Here is an 18954-nt window from a genome sequence, read left to right on the forward strand (position 1 = left end):
AATCTAGAATTGTACTAACTTGCCAACAGAATAATAGTATTGTCCTAATACATGAACATTTCAGTTCATATCTTCAAACCTATTTATGTATGGTAACTAAAAATAAAAGATTACATGCTTTTTTCCCATATAGGATTTTTGTATTCTGCCACACCTGGGCCAGATATGTGCTTTGCTCGACAACATAACACTTCTGACAATAATAACCAATGTTTGCTAGGAGCCAATGGGAATATTCTATTGCACCTTAATCCTCAGAAGCCAGGAGCTATTGATAACCAGCCATTAGTAACTCAAGAGCCAGTAAAGGTAGGTAGTTTGACATCTAATTGTAAAATGGTTCTTTACCAACTTGCTAATAATTTCACTGTATGGATTTTAACACATAGTAGAACATTATGGTTAATTGAAATTAAGCTGTTGTAGATGGAAATCTTTTTATATAGTATATTTCTGTGAGACTATTCTATGATTTAATACTTGTATTAACACTGGGCGTAGTGGTGCACACCTATAATCTAAGCACTCTGGCAGGCTGAAGTAGGATGACCACAAGTTTGAGGCCAACTTGGACAAATTAGCAACCCTGTGTCAAAATAAACAAAGGACTAAGGATGGAACTCAGTGCATACAAAAGCCCTGATTTCAGTCTTCAGTACCACAAAAAAATAAAATAAAACCTCTCATTGAAGTTGTGTAGTGATCCTGGGGATATATTGTTATTCTTTTTTTGGTTTCTTGAGACAGTGTCTTGCCGTGTAGTCCAGGCTGGCCTCAAACTTGCACAGATCCTCCTGCCTCAGCCTCCTGAGTCCTTGGATTTCAGGTGTGCACCACCATGCCCTACTTATATTGTTATTCTTCAATCCTTAGTATACCTAGCATGGAAATGTTGTTTCACATATGAAAATGCTTTTCCAAGATTGTAGCCCTTATCGTTTGAAAGAAATCTGTGAAAATTTGTCTTACTATTCTTCAGTGACTTTTCCAAATGATTTGCCTTGATCTTGTTTTCTGTTTCTGGTACCAGGAGTCAAACCCAGGGCCTTGCACTTGCTAGGCAGGCACTGACTGCCCTGCTCAGCTGTATCCCCAGGCCTGGTTTGCCTCGAGTACCCTTTTTTCCGTCCTTTCAAGACAGAGTCTCTCGCCTGGGATTTAGCTCAGTGGTTTCACCACCTGCTGCGCAAGCGCAAGGACCCAAGTTCGATCCCCGGTACCCAAAAAAAAAAAAAAAAGACAGAATCTCTCTATGTAGTTCCAACTGGGTTTGAATCTTCAGTTCCCTTTCTTAAATGGATTGTTTAGGGGCTACACCCTCTTAGGTGTCAAATGGCATTAACATATGTATTTGTTCTCCTATGTCTAGGTTTTATTAATGCAGTATTGAGACTACAGTATTGAAAATCAACTCTTAACATTTTATTCTTTCTAAGGCTACATCATTAACACTAGAAGGAGGACGATTAAAACGAACTCCACAGCTAATCCATGGGAGAGATTATGAAATGGTCCCAGAACCTGTATGGAGAGCACTTTATCATTGGTATGGAGCAAACCTGGCCCTGCCCCGACCAGTAAGTATAGTTAATAGTGCATTATGTAAAGATGAGTCATAGAAGGGGGTCTTTTATTACTCAAATTACTTCCTACCCTATAATGGACAGTACACAAAACCTGTTCACAGTAGTTGAACAAGTAATTTTTGGTTCCTTCACATTCATTCATTCAATTTTTTTTTTTTGGTACTGGGGATCAAACTCAGGACCTTGCACTTTCGAGGCAGGCAGTGACACCACTGAGTTAAATCCCCAGTTGCATTCATTTAATATTTAATAAATACTATATTAGATACTAACCGTATAATTGGTATGTCTGTGGAATCGAGTGGATAACATGGAGTAGAAAAATAGTCACTGGACTAAATAAAGTTAAGGAATTTTGTGATTAGGCCATGTAAAAAGCTAGCCAACATGAGCAAGATATCATCTAAGGTAATGTAGACCTTAGGCTTGAGGTAAAGGAAGGCAGAGGGCCAGTTCAAAAAGTTTAGTAAGTGGTCTAGAAGTTATTTCCGAAACTACTGTTCTCATTAATTACACAGGCATCCAGTTAGGAATTGATTTCTTTGTAGCTTTTTTATGGATTCTTGTGGTTTATCTTTTTAAAGAAGGGGCCACATAGATCACAGTATGTAACAGTATATAATAGGGATTCAAAGCAGTGATTTGGAATAAAATGCTGTAAAATAATTGAAAGGATTTGGAGTATATAACATTAAAATATTAATAAGTTACCTATATAGCATCACTTACTGTGTTTATATAGTAAACAGTAGGAGTCATTACCCTGGACTCCACTTGTTACATTATCGATGCAGTAAAATACCTTATAACAACATGTTTTGTTTTGTTCTTTGATATATCAAGAAACACTGTTAATAAGGTCTGGGAATTTAGCTCAGTGGTTCCGGCGCCTGCCTCGAAAGCACAAGGTCTCGAGTTTGATTCCCGGTGCCAAAAAAAAAAAAAAGACAAACACTGTTAAGGCGGGCTTGGTGGGGCATGCCTGTAATCCCAGCATTCTTGGGAGTCTGAGGCAGGAGGATAGCAAGTTTAAACCCAGGCTGGGCAATTTAGCAAGCGCTTGTCTCAAAATAAAAATTTAAAAATAGACTGGGGATAAAGCTCAGTATAAAGGCCCTGGGTTCACAAAGAAGAAGAAAAAAAAACTCATAAAGTGTTTTGAGTATTAAATAATGCATATGGTTTAGCACACCATCTGATTCATAGTAAATGATCAGTAAATGTTAACTGTTGCTTCTATCAACATCGTCTTAATTACTTCATGAGTAATTACGGAGCCTCAAAAAAGATTGTTTTTGGGCTGGGGATTTAGCTCAGTGGTTCCACCGCCTGCTGCGCAAGCGCAAGGACCTGAGTTCGATCTCTGGTACCAAACAAAAAGCAAAACAAAACCAAAAAAAAGATTGTTTTTTACACTGATGTCAGATAAATAGTTTAAGTCATAATTTTAGTGAATGAAATGATTTACTGACTTTGTAGTATTTTTTTCGTCTCTGGGTATGATGAATTCATCTGATTGCAGGAAAAATTGCTTTAAAAATATATAAATTATTAGCTCTAATATTTGCTATATGAAGGTTTAAAAATGAATTATTGGGCCAGGGATTTAGCTCAGCAGCACTGCGCCTGCCTCACAAGCACAAGGTCCTGAGTTCAATCCCTGGTACCAAAAGTAAAGACAATCATAACACATCAAGTACAATCTGATTCTATTTCATAGTTATCCACATATAGCCATCTATGTAATAGTGGGTGCAGAGGGTTATCTGGAAGATGTACACCAAAATGTTAACAATAATCTCTAGGTCGAAAGATGTAACAGGAATTTTACTTTCTTTTTTCCCTCTATATTGCCTTTAAAGTGTTCACTGATAAGTATCACATTTGTAGATAAAATAAAGTTACTTTAAAAGTGGTATAATTAGCTGGGCATGGTGGTGCACGCCTGTAATCCCACTACTCAGGAGGCTGAGGAACAAGGACTGCCATGAGTTTGAGGCCAACCTGGGCTACGTAGTGAGTTCAAACCCAGCCTCACATATGTACTCTGGATAGCTTCACAGATTAATCAATTCAGGTCTGTGTCATCACTTTTAATTATCACATACTGTTCCTTTATGTTTCATGTATGCACATATGCATCTGAACATAAATTGCAACTTGTTAGCCAATCACCTGTTAGAAATTTTGTTTACTTCTAGCTTTAAATTATTTAAAGCAATTTTCTATTCAGTATTGTCTTTCCAAACATGTGATGATCTCTTTAAGGTAAATTCCTATCAGTGGAATTGGTACATCAAAAGATATGTTTTGAGTTTTTAAATGAAGGGATTATATTGCATCTGTTGTTTGCTGAGAGATATTGAAGTTAACAAATTCATACACAACAATTAGAATGTAAATGAATGGGTGTGTTTCTATATTTATGAGAATCTCTTCAAGATCTAATTTCATCACAAAAAATCTCTCCTTAATCTTGGGGAAAAATATATATTATAAAACCTACTTAATTATCAATTAAGATTCTGCCAGAGAGGTTTTTTGTTGTTGTATTTTTCTTTTTGTTTTGTTGAGACAGGGTCTCGCTATGCAGTTCAGGCTGGCCTTGAACTCACTATGTAGCCCAGTCTGCCCTTGAACTCATGGTGATCCTCCTGCTTCAGCCTCCCAAGTGCTGGGATTACAGGCCTGTGCTACCACACGTGGCTGCCAGAGTTGTTTTTATACAGTCTTAAAAGCTGTAGTTGCCAAAATATTATTCTTTTCAAAAATCATGCTTAAATTAAGACCATAAGCAGTTGCAGTTGGCTTTGCAGTGATCAAAACCTAAGAAAGATGGACAGGTTTTATTTCTTCCAGTAGTCTTAAACAGTAGTGTCAGGGAGAGCTCCTATCGCTCACTATTGAAATACAAGTTAAAAAGCTCCCGAATGGAGTCTTTCAACTTTCCATACTGTAGCGTATCAGAACACATGGAGGATTTTTAAAAATGAAGCCTGACTGGCTGAGATTGTTAACAGTTGTGTAGGATTTTTCTGGGGTTTTTGTTGCTGTTGTTGTTGTTGTTGTTTGGTATCGGGGATTGAACTCGGGTCCTTGCGCTTGTGCAGCAGACGGCCAAACCACTGAGCTAAATCCCCAGCCCAGGATTTTCTGTTTTGAAGAATTTGAGTGGTTAACCATTCTGTCCTGTTAGAATATAAAAACTGATAATGTACTAATTTTAAAACCAGTAACTATATTTTGATACAAATGCTTTCCTGTGTTTATGGGGCTAATAAGCAGGATATTTGGAAGGAGCTATAATGGACCCTTGAGTTACAAACAGTCTGATGTACAAACAACTTGGGTCATAGGGCTGGAGATTTAGCTCAGTGGTTTAGCCACCTGCTGCGCAAGCTCAGGGACCTGAGTTCGATCCCCGGTACCAAAAAAAAAAAAAGGTAAGGACAACTTGGGTCATGACCAGAATTTTAGTTTTAACTTATGAACAAAGTCTTCAGTTATGACCCGAATGCCGGCCATTGTGTTTCCAGATGGTCTCAGATACAGATTCAACCCTTAAAGAGTTCTAGAAGGAACATTACAGCATCCTTTCCTGTGTGGGGTTAATTGAGAAATCCTAGGCCAGTGTCTCTCTCAGGAACCCGAGATCTGCCTGTGTACAGGAGAGAGACTTTGAAGGCTGTGTAGAGGAGCCTGAGCCTTCAGTTGACCAACTTGAGTTACAGCCAGGCCTCACAAATGAATTGAGGTGGTATGTCAAGGGCCTACTGTACTTAAAAATCTTGTTGCAACTATGTGAAACCTCAGTCTTATACAACCACTTTTGTTATTTTAATCATAGAGAAAAATCAGTGGATAGTATTTTTTTTATGAAAAGTTTTATCCTCACTACTAATACAAGAAATAAAACTTATTTTCAGTGTAGATTTACAGTGCTTCTTCTATGTATTAATGAAATAGAGATGTTTTTAAATGATACCAGTAATAGGATTTTGTAAGAGTTAGTACACTCATCTATTACTGGGAATAGTGTAAATTGCCAAACTTTGGGTGGCAACAAGATTATGTAAATGATAATGACATGAATACTTCCATAGGTTTTGGCTTGTAACTCCAACTGTATAATTTGTCCTTAAAAACTAAGTCATTTAGAGCCGGGGATTTAGCTCAGTGGTTTTTCCACCTGCTGCGCAAGCACAAGGACTCGAGTTTGATCCCCAGTACCAAAAAAACAAAACAAAACTAAGTCATTTATATACAGTACATGAAATATGTGAGAGAGTTACAGTGTGAGAGTGGTAAAGTCATAGATACTATTTAAAGTTCTTTTCCCCCTTTAATTTTGTTACCTTCTTTTAAATGACAGGAAGAAAATACCAATAAGGAGTTCTAATCTTGGAAAGTGAGTTTAGGGGCAGAAGCCTGAGAGTATTTAAACTTATATAATTTAAATGTACAGGAGTTTCAGTAATTTGATGACATATAGGTAGTTAACTTGTTGAACAGTATAGTTTAAAGATAAACCTCAGAAGTTGAATTTAAAATGCCAAGTTTTGGCCAGGCATGGTGGCACATGCCTGTAATCCCACTACTTGGGAAGCTGAGGCAGGAGGATCACCTCGAGTTCAAGGCCAGCCTGGGCTATATAGTATAGAGTTCAAAGCCAGCCTGGAATACATAGCGAGACCCTGACTCAAAAAACAAAAAACCTAAAATGCCAAGTTTTGTTTCTTCTTTTAGAGTAATTGCTTTTTATCATTCTAATAACAGGTGATCAAGAATAGCAAAACAGACATTCCAGAGCTGGAATTATTTCCTCGGTATCTCCTTTTCCTGAGACAGCAGCCTGCGACTCGGACACAGCAGTCTAACATCTGGGTGAATATGGGTATGATGAGCCTGAGAATGTTCCCTCAGCATTTACCAAGAGGTAACTTAAGAATGCAGCAAGAATACCATCTGTTCCTTAAAATAAAAAAAAAATAGGAACCAAGTTGCTCAAACTCTAGTGCCACTATACTAGCTTGCATTCTCATCTGCTTTCATACAGAATCGAAAAATCATTTGTGGGGCTTAGATCTGTGGTCATGCACAAGACTAAGTAGAGGCAAAATCCCAGTAGCAAACTGAAAAAGGGGTTGTTTTCTTTTTCTAGTTTGTAAATTTATGCAAACAAGTAGAAATGTGTTTTACATACTTTCTTTGAGATAAACTATTGTTAATTGTTGCTAGACTTCAAGTTGAAAGCTACCAGTCATTGAATGGTCTTTTCAACTCCATTCAAACTTACAAGAATTCCTTTGGCATTCTTTTTTTTTCTTTTGGATTTGTTTTCCCAAAATGTGATATATCTCTTATGTTAGATCTAAAAATGCTTTATAGAGTCAGATAATACAAAGCAGATATATAATTTTGAAAATGAAAGCTATACATTTGCTTTGAAAAATGACAAGGAAAAATACCATGCCTATAAAATGACATATAAATAAGTTTCCATTTTAATGTATAACACGCAAAATATTCCTTTTTGATTTCTCTCTACAGCTAAATTTTATTTTTATTTATTTATTTTTTATTTATTTATTTTTGCGATACCAGGAATCGAACTCATGACCTTTCACTTGCGAGGCAGGCATGGTGCCACTGAGCTAAATCCCCGGCCCTACAGTAAAATTTTACAGATGAGCAATACTTATTTTGTGCTTTTCTCTTGCAATTACTTGAAGTTACTCTTCAGCAGTAAAGAAATAATGAGATCATCCATTTACAAAGTCCCACATTTTTTGTTAACAATGTTAACCTTACTATGCAAAGGCTACCTATAAACCACCAACTGTATCAGTACTAGCCCTCTGAATTTAAGCAAGGTTAGTTTTATGTCTTCCTTAAAAGATTATATTCAGGTCCGGGGATTTAGCTCTGTGGCACCACGTGCGTCCTCAGTTTGATTCCGGTACAAAAAAACAGTATATTCAGATTACATATGAAAATATTTTATATATTGTTTGGTAAGAATTATACCAAAACACTGCCCTCTACCTAACCAAACTTTGTCTTTGCGGAAAACATCAAAATCAAAGGAACAGTGAATTAAAATCTCTATGATTTAATTTTCCTTTGTATGCAAGTATTAGCCTTGCTTCCATGGCTAATTCTCATTTTTTATTCTCTTTGAATGATAAGAGGCAAAATGTATTGCTACACTTCTAGTAAGTATTTATAACTCTTGTGCTGATCCTAGATTTTTGCTGCTTTGGTAAATTACCCTCATTTTGTTGGTGCTATTCAAAAGTACAAAATTATGTACAGTAAGTGGCTGCCTATTCAATGAGCTATGCTCTAAAAACCATCTTGAACCAAAGTAAATTTTCTTAACTGTGGCATAGGACAAAAGAGACTGATTTGGACAGTATATTTGCATACACTTCTGAATCCTAGACCTGGGTAGTTCTGATTCTCCAAATTTGTTCTTAATTTGAAATTTTGTTCCTCACTAATTAATTAGCTGTGAAATCAATCATTAATCATTTTGAATTTATAAAAATATGCTTTCTTGCTGTAATCTTATAACTAATCCTCTGATGTAAATTTGGAGAAATTTGCTCTTTTGTTTTCTTTTAAGAATTATCCTTTGCTTGCTGATAGTAAAATGTTGACTTTGCTATATTTAAAAATTGATCATGGTTGAGTTTTGTTCTTCCATAACATAATGTTCATATTTCTCAAGTACTTGGTTTATTACACCTGTTTTCTAGACTCATGCCTTTTAAAGTAATGGGTATATGCAACCCTTGCCACAGTTGTAAAGACTTAAATATGATCTTTTCTATAGACAAGGATATGGAAAATATTTTCTTAGATTCTTTTCAGCCTACCTTGGGTGAGTGAATTCTTCTTGGAAGGTCTAAAAAAGCAATTGAAGGGCTGGGGATTTAGCTCACTGGTTCTGCCACCTGCCTCGAAAGCGTAAGGTCCCGAGTTCGATCCCCAGTACTAAAACAAAGCAATTGAAACTGAGTGTGGTAACACGCTCCTATAATCCCTGTAATCCCTGTAATCCCAGCTACCAGGGTAGGGGAATGAAAAGAGTGAAATGTTCAAGGCCAGCCTGGGCAATTTAGCAAGACGCCTCAAAATTTAAAACTTTAAAAAGCTGGACATGTAGCTTGGTTTGGTGGTAAAATGCCCTTGCATTTGATCTCCAGTACCATGAATAAAGGATAAATGAATGAATACATACTTAATACATACATGCATAATGCATGCATGTATACAGACAGTGCCATTATTTTTTAAGAATGGCTTTGCTTGGTATGTGAATATTTACTAAAAAGCATAGTTAATGGGAAGAATAAAGTTAAATCACTACTGAATGGTAGAAAATTACCTGGAATGTATACTTGGACCCTAGAGAAATTATATTGATATATTAAGTTTATATTTTTATTTGGGGTTACTCAAGAAAATATATCTTCCCATAGACAGAGATGCCCATTTTATTTTATTTTATTTTATTTTATTTTATTTTTTAAGGCTCCTTAATGAATTTTATTTATTAGATAAAAGTGTGTTTTGTTTGGTTTTGGTTGTTTGTTTGCTATTTTATATTACTGGGGATTGAACCCAGGGGCTTTGCACTGAGCTACATCTCCAGCCCTTCATTTTTAAATTTTGAGACAGGGTCTTAAGTCATTTAGTTCCCAGGGCTGGGCTCAAACTTGCATTCTTCCCACCTTACCCTCCTGGAGTGCTGGAATTACAAGCATGTGCCATGCATCCAGCTTGGTTTTTGTTCTGTTTTTAAGAAGTGACCTTTTTTTTTTTTTTTTTTAATGCTATAGCTTTTGTCTGAGTTTTTGCTTAAATAGTTAACCAGAAAGTCTGGTGTGGTGACACACACATATAATCATAGCACTCTGGAGGCTGAGGTAAGAGGATTGCCATGAGTTCAGAGCCATCCTGAACTACATAGCCACACTCCCCCACCCCGCCCAATTAACCAGGATTTTAGCAAGTTTTCTTTTTAACAACTTATCTGATTTTCATACTTTCTTTATTTTACCCCCTTCTCTTTTTTCCTTCTCTTTTGAAATATGTGATTAGGTTTGATATAGTCTCCCTTCACTCTTCTGCCCATACAGTAGGCCCTTTGTGTCCATGGATTCCTCATCCACAAATTCAGCTAATCTCAAATTTGAAATAATTCAGGAATAAAACCATCTGTACTGAACATCTAAACAATACAGGGGAGAGCCAGGAATGTAGCTCAGCGGTCGGTGTAGCATCTGCCTGGCAAGTGCAAGGCCCTGAGTTTGATTCCTGGTACCAGGAAAAAAAAAATACAGGGTAACAATTATCTACTTAGCATTTACATTGAATTAGGTATTATAAGTAATCAAGAGACAATAAAAAGTATATGAGGACTGGGGATTTAGCTCAGTGGCACCATGTCTGCCTCACAAGCACAAGGTCCTGAGTTCGATTTCCAGTACTTGAAAAAAAAAAGTATATGGGAGGATATAGATGGGTTATATGTAAATGCTGTGCCATTTTGTATAAAGAACTTGAACATCCATAGATTGTGATATCCTAGGGGTGAGGAATTCCTCAAACTGATCCCCTGAAGATTTTGAGGAACAACTTTATTGCTATTCTTGTTTCCACCTTGAGCCTTTCAGGAATTCAGTCATCTCCGCTGTTGTTTGATTGGGCAGGTAGGCTATATGACTTTTTCCTCCACTTTTCAGTAGGACAAGTTTATTTATTTGGTCAGGGAAAGCTTCTTGGATTCATTTTTAAATTGGCCATGTAGAATCTATACTTATTTGGAATTTTAAGTTAAAAAAATTTTTTTCTATATAACTGTATATATATATATATATATGTGCCAGGTAATTGGCACACTTAATGACTAAAAGTAATAGGATTAATAATTCAGAGATAGTTTATTTTAAGAAAGTGGATTAGATAAATCCAATTATCTGTCAGTGGAATTCAAATCCAGTCCAATTTTATCTCCCCCACTCTTAAACTGAATTTTATTTATCTTGCTGTCATGACCTGAGGGCAGCCATGTAGCCATGTACCAGTGCCATTTGCCGTACCCACTCTTTTTTTTTTTTTTGTATGGGGAATCAAACTCAGGGCCTCAAGTTTGCCAGGCAGTCCCACTCTTATTGGGATCCAAATATTGTCAGTTATTTGGGCCTCCGTACTATTATTGCTCTTTTTTCAAAGTTGAGAGTTTAAAACACTTGGGTTTCCTGTCTTCGTTTTAAAGTTTTATGGTATACTTCATTTATAAAATTATTAAATCTATAATTTTCATTTCTTATCAGTATTTTCCCAAATAATATGGTTTCCATTACTTAGAGTTTTTTTTTTAATATCTGCCTTTTTTCTTATTGTGGTTACTATTAACCATAGGAAATGTACCTTCTCCAAATGCTCCTTTAAAGCGAGTGTTAGCCTATACAGGCTGTTTTAGTAGAATGCAGACCATCAAGGAAATTCATGAGTATCTGTCTCAAAGGCTGCGCATCAAAGAGGAAGATATGCGTCTGTGGCTGTATAATAGTGAGGTAAGAGGCATTTCAGACTCATGAAGAATCTGATTAAATGTTAAATCATGAGATTTTTGTATAATTATGCTAAAAGCTCTAGCTAGCACCTCAGTTAAAACTTCAGCTTTTAAATTATTATTTGTGTACATGTAGATATTTGTCACCTGAGATCCATAGTTACAGTTAATCATCGTGGCCAGTCCTATTTTGTAAAGATTATTCTATTTTAAAGTAATAAGAAATATCTTTCTCTTTTTCTAAGCAGATTTGATGTTGGATTTGTTTGAAACTATTTTATACATGTTAAAAAATTTTAAACAAAGGCAGATGTGGTGGTATAATTCACAACATTCAAGAGGCTGAAGCAGGAGGTTCATGAGTTCAGGGCCAGGCTTGATTACAGAGGACCTACCATACCCTGTCTCAAAAAAAAACAAAAGAAAACCACAAAGTTTATAGTGAAAAATTCCTCCTTCCATCCTCTGAACACTATTTTCCATTCTCTTCAGAGGCAATGCTAGTAACTACTTATATATTCTTCCTTACATATTCAATATAAATTAGACTCTAAAATTGCATCATAAGTAGTCTTAACAATTCTCTATTCTCTAGTGCATTCTTTCCTGCATCCTCCTTTGGTCACCATTAAGTGGCAGTATTGTGTCATAGTTAAGGGTACAGTTCATGGAGCCACATTACTAGGAAATAAATCCTGACTCTGCTACTTTTCAGTTGTGTAGCTAAAAGCAGATGGCTTAATTCTGTGTGAATTTTCAAATCAGTCAGATGGAGAAATAGTGTCTCCCTCAAGGTAGTTGTGAGAATTAAAGGAATTAATTTTGTAAACACTTTAGCTAGTGCAAGGTTAAACAAAAATGTTTAATTGTACTACATTTCATTATGGGTATTAAAGAAATTTCTTTTCTATCAGCTCTTCAAAAAAAATCTAAATTTCAGTAAACTTTGGTTTAGTATATATTCGATCTTCTCCCCAAAATTAGGGACTTAGAGAATGTTTGTAAAACTAGGAAATGTACATTGTCTTTCCCTTGTTTTGCCACCTAAATTGTTAATATTCTTTAATAACTATGATATGCCAAGTGTCTTTGACATCATTTATGTAAATGCAAGAGTTTTTATCTTTTTTTTTTTTTTGGCACCGGGGATCGAACTCGGGACCTTGCACTTTTGAGGCAGGCGCCGGAACCACTGAGCTAAATCCCTGGCCCTTTATCATTTATTTTTATTTCTGTATTTGTTTCAAGTTTACTAACCAAGTTAACAAAAACATTTCCTTTTATACAGAATTACCTTACTCTTCTGGATGATGAGGATCATAGATTGGAATATTTAAAAATTCAGGATGAACAGCACCTGGTAATTGAAGGTATGAGGTAGACATATGCATTTATATTCAGTTTTTAGGGGAAGAATTTAAAGAATTACTCACTAATAATCCATTTTATAATTTTTCCCAAACCAACTTTTACTTGATCCTTATTTTCTTTGTGATAAAGCAAATCCATTGAACTTAGGTAGTCCTACTATACTACTTAGTTTGCTTTAAAAGACAACCTGTTTGCTATCATAGGCTGGCAAAATATGGGAAAAATGAGTAGAAACAAATGAATTCTATTGCAGGTTTATGAAGTTTTTAAAAATTTCTTGGCTGTCTCTTTAAGGTTGAGTCAGGGACCAACTTTCTCATACATTTAATGGCATAGGCTTTCATTAGTCATCAATACTGGTTACTCATGTATGTTTCCAGATAAATTTGTACACCTGCACATGTCTTTGAAAACTTAGTATGACTTTTCCCATGAAGATTCATAGAAACATTGTTAGTCACCTTTGCATTAAAATGAATAGACGTGGAGGTGCATGCCTGTAATCCCAGCACTCAGGAGGCTGAAGCAGGAGAATGGCCATGAGTTCAAGGCCAGCCTGAACTGCATAGCAAGACCCTGTCTCTCTGTGTCTTTTTTTTTTTTTTTGATCCAGTATCAGAATTGAACTCAGGACATTGCCACTGAGCTAAATCCCCAGCCTTTTTTTTTTGCTTTCTTCCCCCTTCAGTACCGGGAATCGAACTCAGGACCTTGTGCCTGCCATCCCCAGCCCAAGACACCCCCCCACACTCAAAAAAGAATAGAGCCAGGCATGGTGGTGCACGCCTGTGATCTCAGCACTTGGGAGACTGAGGCACAAGGATTGCCGTGAGTTCAAGGCCAGCCTGGCTACATAGTGAGTTCAAGTCCAACCTGAACTACACAATGAGATCCTGTCTCAAAAAAAAGAATAGATTACTTCAACAGTACTTACAATTTAAGAAAGAATTGTCATATTTCTGATGTTTTAGGCTTAAGAAATTCCATTGGGTCTGAGACTTCCTGTTGTCTGTGTGTTTGTCTTTGTGTCTGAGTTGGGTTTTTTGTTTTGGGGGGGATTTTGTTTGTTTTGCAGTACTTGACATTAAATCCATGGCCTTTGCACTAAGCTACATCCCCAGCCCTTTCTTGCATTTTTCTGAGGCAGGATCTCTATGTTTCCTGGGTTGGGCTTGAATTTGTGATCCTCCAGCCTTAGCCTCACAGAGTGTTGGGATTAAAGGTGTGCATCACCATGCCCAGCTGTGTCTGAACTATAATTACTTCCATAGATAGTTGCGTAGGATTTTACTTCCAAGTAAAAATGAAAGTAGTAGTTTATTAATTCTATCAAGTTTTTTTAAAGACCACAATAAAGAATAGGAATATTTTCAGGCCAGTTACTAAAAAGTACTTGATTTTTTTTTTTGGTCCTGGTACAGGGAATCGAACTCAGGACCTTGCACTTGCCAGGCAGGCTCAGCACCACTGAGCCACATCCCTGGCCACTTGATTTTCTTTTTGTTTCTCATTTAGGCACAAGATTTTTTTTTTTTTTGGTACCTGCAATCGAACTCAGGACCTTGCGCTTGCAAGGCAGGTGGCGGAACCACTGAGCTAAATCCCCAGCCCTAGGATATTTTTTTTTTAATAACATATGGGTATGAATTGTATGGAGAAAAATTAACACACTCTTATCTGTTTTTCCAGTACGAAACAAAGATATGAGTTGGCCTGAGGAGATGTCCTTTATAGCAAACAGTAGTAAAATAGACAGACACAAGGGTAAGTCTCCAATATTATTTTTTGGTGGGAGGGGGTGGTTGACCAGGGATTCAACTCAGGACCTTGTGCTTGTGAAGCAGGCGGCAGCACCATTGAGCTAAATCCCCAGCCCCCTCCAATATTATTTTTAAAGAGATGATTTTAAACTCTTTTATTGTTCTTGTTGGGTAAGTCCATCATCAAATTATAAATTTTTGTAACCTTGCAATTAAATAATTTATGTGGGGGTTTTTTTTTTTGGTACCGGGGATTGAACTCGGGTCCTTGTGCTTGTGCAGCAGGCGGCGAAACCACTGAGCTAAATCCCCGGCCCTAATTTATGTGTTTTTAAAGTCATACTTGGAGAATTCATTTTTAAAAATCATAGTAATTAAAAAGAATACTTGCTACTTCTGGATGACAAATGAGCATGGATCATGATTGCTAAAGACACTCCATGACACAACTTAGCGTTTGAAAAGCCTACTAAAGAAATATTAGCTCACTTAGCTGATTAAAAGTTATAGGGCTGGGGATTTAGCTCAGTGGTGCCGCTGCCTGCCTCGAAAGTACAAGGTCCTGAGTTCGATCCCCAGTACCAAAAAAAAAGTTATACAAATCAGGGCTAGGGGTGTAGCTCAGCAGCACTGCGCCTGCCTGACAAGCTCAAAGTCCTGAGTTCAATTTCTGGTACCAAAAAAAAGTTATAAAAATCAGTGCATCAAGTACTGGTAATTTTGTTTTACAGGATATTGCTGTAGCTACATTTTGGTTCTCATACTTTTTATTTTAGTTCCCACAGAAAAGGGAGCCACAGGTCTAAGTAACCTGGGAAATACATGCTTCATGAACTCAAGCATCCAGTGTGTTAGTAACACACAGCCACTGACACAGTATTTTATCTCAGGGAGACATCTTTATGAACTCAACAGGTAATATTTTTTGAGCCATTGATGGCTAAACCTTCCATGATTTCAATATAAATCTAGTATCACCTCAGTCTCCTTTTTCTTTATGGAGGTAAGAGGGTGGAAGGAGTCATCTTATTGCCCTATTTAATATGAAGGAAGGACCAAGGGCTACTAATCTTGTTTCCAAAACTGAAAAGGCATTTTGATGTGATAGGCATTTCTGTGCCTGTGTGATTGTGACTTTTGAGCATCTTTAACAACAGATTTTCCTTTTAAATTTCTAGGACAAATCCCATTGGTATGAAGGGCCATATGGCTAAATGCTATGGTGATTTAGTGCAGGAACTTTGGAGTGGAACTCAGAAAAATGTTGCCCCATTAAAGCTTCGGGTAAGCAGGTTGAAATAGTATGAAACTTTTTAATTTCTAAAAGTTGTTTAAGCAATCTTTTAACTCTCTCTATATTTTCTACGTTTAGCTTTTTAGTTTAGTTTAATCAGTGTTTTTGGGTCCTTCACAAGGCATAAACCAGCTGTCCAGTATTTATACTTGTTCAAATATATACACAATACTGCCGTGTATGTAGTGAGTAGTAAAAGACCAATGATATAGTCAAAAGTTGGAATGTTGTTCATTTTCTTAATTTATCAAATATCTTTTTTTTTAAATCTCTTATATGATAAGTAAACCTTTTTTTGGTAATCCTTCACTAGTAGCAGTATTCTAACTGCAAGGTAAATCTCAGAGTTTAATTAATTATAACCAATACCTTTCCAGTATTACTAAGATAATTCAATGTGTAGAATAAAAAAAAAGGATTAAAGAATATAATGAATTTAAATTTTATATTACTATATGAGGTGGATTTTAATTGTTAGAATTCTCTTTATTTTAAAACAAGGCATGCTGGGGATGTAACTCAGCGGTACAGCACCTGCCTGCAAGTGTGAGGCCCTGAGTTCAATTCCCAGCACCCACCCCCCCAAAAAGCAAAGGTTTCTCACATTTTGGTAGTGCATACCTATAACCCCAGAACTCTGGGAAGGAGGGTCACAAGTTCAAGCCCACGTGGGCAACTTAGTGAGCCTATCTCAAAATAAAAAGGGCCTGGGGATACAGCTTGGTACCAAGGCCTGGGTTCAGTATCCAGCACTGTAAAAATAAGCAAGCTGGACAGGGTGACACACATCTGTAGTCGGACTGAATAGCAAATTCAAGCTCGGTCTGAGCAATTTAGCACCTTAGCGAGACCCTGTCTCAAAATTAAAAATAAAAAGGGCTGGCATCTAGTTCAGTGTGAAGGCTCTGGGTTCAATCTCTAGTACTACCAAAAAAAATAAATAAATAATCATAATAGCTAAAGATTTGCTTGCCACTTGTTAGGTGCTGTTCTATTTATTTTATGTGCCTTAACTCATTTAACTCTGTAAATAATCTTACATGTGATCTAGTGTTTTATGCCAATACCACCACCTTTTTTGGTGGTATGTATTGGGAATTGAACCAGGGCCTTTGCACTAAGCTATATCCCAGTCCTTTTATTATTCTGTTGTTTAGTTTTGAGACGAGATCTTGCTAAGTTGCTCCAAACAACTCAAACTTGAAATCCTCCTGCTTCAGCCTCCTAGAGTGCTTTATCCCCAGGAAACTTAGGCTCATAGTCTTTCAGGTGAAAGTCTTTCAGTGTGACCAAATGTTATTTTACTATTTCTGTCTTAAATAACATCTATGTGCCTAACAAATTCAGTTTTGCTATATGATGCAGAATTAGAAGTCAGTATTGGCCAAAAGGGTTCTCTTATTTTTGGTCATTTGAGACTAAGAAAGATTCATTGATTATGATTAATATCTCTGATTGAATTATGAATTATGTTTATTATAGGGTAGGCGATAATGACTGTTATTCCTTATATTTATAGTGGACCATAGCAAAATATGCTCCCAGATTTAATGGGTTCCAACAACAAGACTCCCAAGAACTTTTGGCTTTCCTCTTGGATGGTCTTCATGAAGATCTCAACCGAGTCCATGAGAAGCCGTATGTGGAACTGAAGGACAGTGATGGCCGACCAGACTGGGAAGTAGCTGCAGAGGTTTGTCAGTTTTGAGTTTCTAATAGATGAAATACTATGACCACAAATTCACGTAAACTAAATAAATCCAAACAACTTAAACACAAACTAAAATGTTCTGTGATCAAAGTATTTGTTTGAAAACAAGAATTTGTATTTCTGTGGGTTGTTCTTATGCAGTAATACTGAAGCAAAAGCACTCATGGAAATAGAAGAATGTTGCTATTTCACATTAATGGACTTTATGGCATAGGACAGTGATGTCAAACCTTTTAGAGACTGAGTGCCAAACTGCAACTCAAAACCCACTTATTTATCACAAAGTACCAACACTGTAGTTTAGAAAAAACAACTCTACATTAACATCTGTTGCCTTTAAAGAAAAAGTTACATATGTGCCATAGGTTTGCCACCAGTAGCACAGGATGTAGAAAATATTATCCAGTGAATTACTTTTTTTGTTTTTGTTTTTTTTGAGACAGGGTCTCACTATGTAGTTCATCCTGGCCTTGAACTTACTATGTAGCCCAGGCTGGCCTCGAACTTGTGGTGATCCTCCTGCCTTAGCCTCCCAAGTGCTGGGATAACAGGTGTATGACGCCATGCCCAGCTTTACGCAGTGCAATTTAGAGTCTCGTAATTGCTAAAGTAATATACAGGTGTGTTTTATTTGCTGCTGCTACTACTGCTTCTTTTTCATTTTCTTTTTTTTTTTTTTGGCAGTAAAGGGGTGAACCCAGGGCCTCACACATGCTACCAAGTGCTCTACCACTGTTGTATCCCGAGCTTCTGAATTTAATATTTTATAGACTCCTCAGAAAAATTACTTTCTATTTAACATTTTTTTAACTCTTTCAGGTGGCCATACATTTTGAATTATATACATGGATTATAAATTCATAGAAAGCTTGAATATTTTAAATTAAGATTAAGGATTTTTCTTTTTTTGCAAAATGATTATATTTGTAACATTTAAATTCAGTGTACTTAGCCATTGTTTTTGGATTTGTGTAGAAATGCTTATCCTTTGAATTTTGAAAAGAAGAGTTTTGTAATCTTCTTCCTTGCTAGGCCTGGGACAACCATTTGAGAAGAAATAGATCTATTGTTGTGGATTTGTTCCATGGACAGCTAAGATCCCAAGTCAAATGCAAGACGTGTGGGCATATAAGTGTACGATTTGACCCTTTTAATTTTTTGTCATTGCCACTACCAATGGACAGTTATATGCACTTGGAAATAACAGGTAGGTCACAAAGTTCAGAAAAATTATTTGACTCCATTTTCTTTTACCTGGTTCAGTTTTTGACCTGAATTTGTATTTACAGTTATTTGTTTATGATGAGTTCATAGATTTGTAGTCATCATGTTATACTCCAGAAGTCTACGTTCATACATAATTTCAGGTTTGAAAGACTTGGAACATGGACCCATTCTTGTGCCCATTGGTGGTGCTTTTAGTTTCAAACATGCCAGAAACCTCTGTAAAAACTTGCAAAGCTTCTCACAGTTCTGTATCAGAGAACATCAAAAAACTCTTGATTTTACCCATTATTCTTAAGTACTGTTATCATTTACATATTAAACCATTTACGTACAAAATTCTAGGGGTAAATGTTTAATATTTGCAAGTCAGATGTATCTGTCTGCTTACATTATACAAGACTTTCAGTGTGACTTGTATT

The 18954-nt window shown here is 36.4% G+C and overlaps 1 protein-coding gene across 3 annotated transcripts in view; it reads left to right on the top strand.

Moving 5' to 3' along the window:
- Window positions 1–18954, top strand: part of Usp32 (ubiquitin specific peptidase 32) — a 169662-nt gene that overhangs the window by 126020 nt on the left and 24688 nt on the right. For 2 of the 3 annotated variants that reach the window (XM_004870388.4, XM_021248667.2), the window contains exons 14-23: window positions 134–309; window positions 1437–1577; window positions 6363–6522; window positions 11019–11173; window positions 12461–12542; window positions 14233–14307; window positions 15080–15218; window positions 15482–15587; window positions 17117–17290; window positions 18341–18515. In XM_004870388.4, the coding sequence (XP_004870445.1) occupies window positions 134–309; window positions 1437–1577; window positions 6363–6522; window positions 11019–11173; window positions 12461–12542; window positions 14233–14307; window positions 15080–15218; window positions 15482–15587; window positions 17117–17290; window positions 18341–18515 (1383 nt within the window). The remainder of the gene's footprint in view (window positions 1–133; window positions 310–1436; window positions 1578–6362; window positions 6523–11018; window positions 11174–12460; window positions 12543–14232; window positions 14308–15079; window positions 15219–15481; window positions 15588–17116; window positions 17291–18340; window positions 18516–18954) is intronic. The other variant, XM_004870389.4, reaches the window with a different exon arrangement.

The sequence above is a fragment of the Heterocephalus glaber genome, unplaced genomic scaffold, assembly GCF_053883595.1.
Source record: "Heterocephalus glaber isolate CG9 unplaced genomic scaffold, H.glaber_assembly_v1.0 deba00001564, whole genome shotgun sequence".
In the NCBI taxonomy this organism is placed as follows: domain Eukaryota; kingdom Metazoa; phylum Chordata; class Mammalia; order Rodentia; family Bathyergidae; genus Heterocephalus; species Heterocephalus glaber.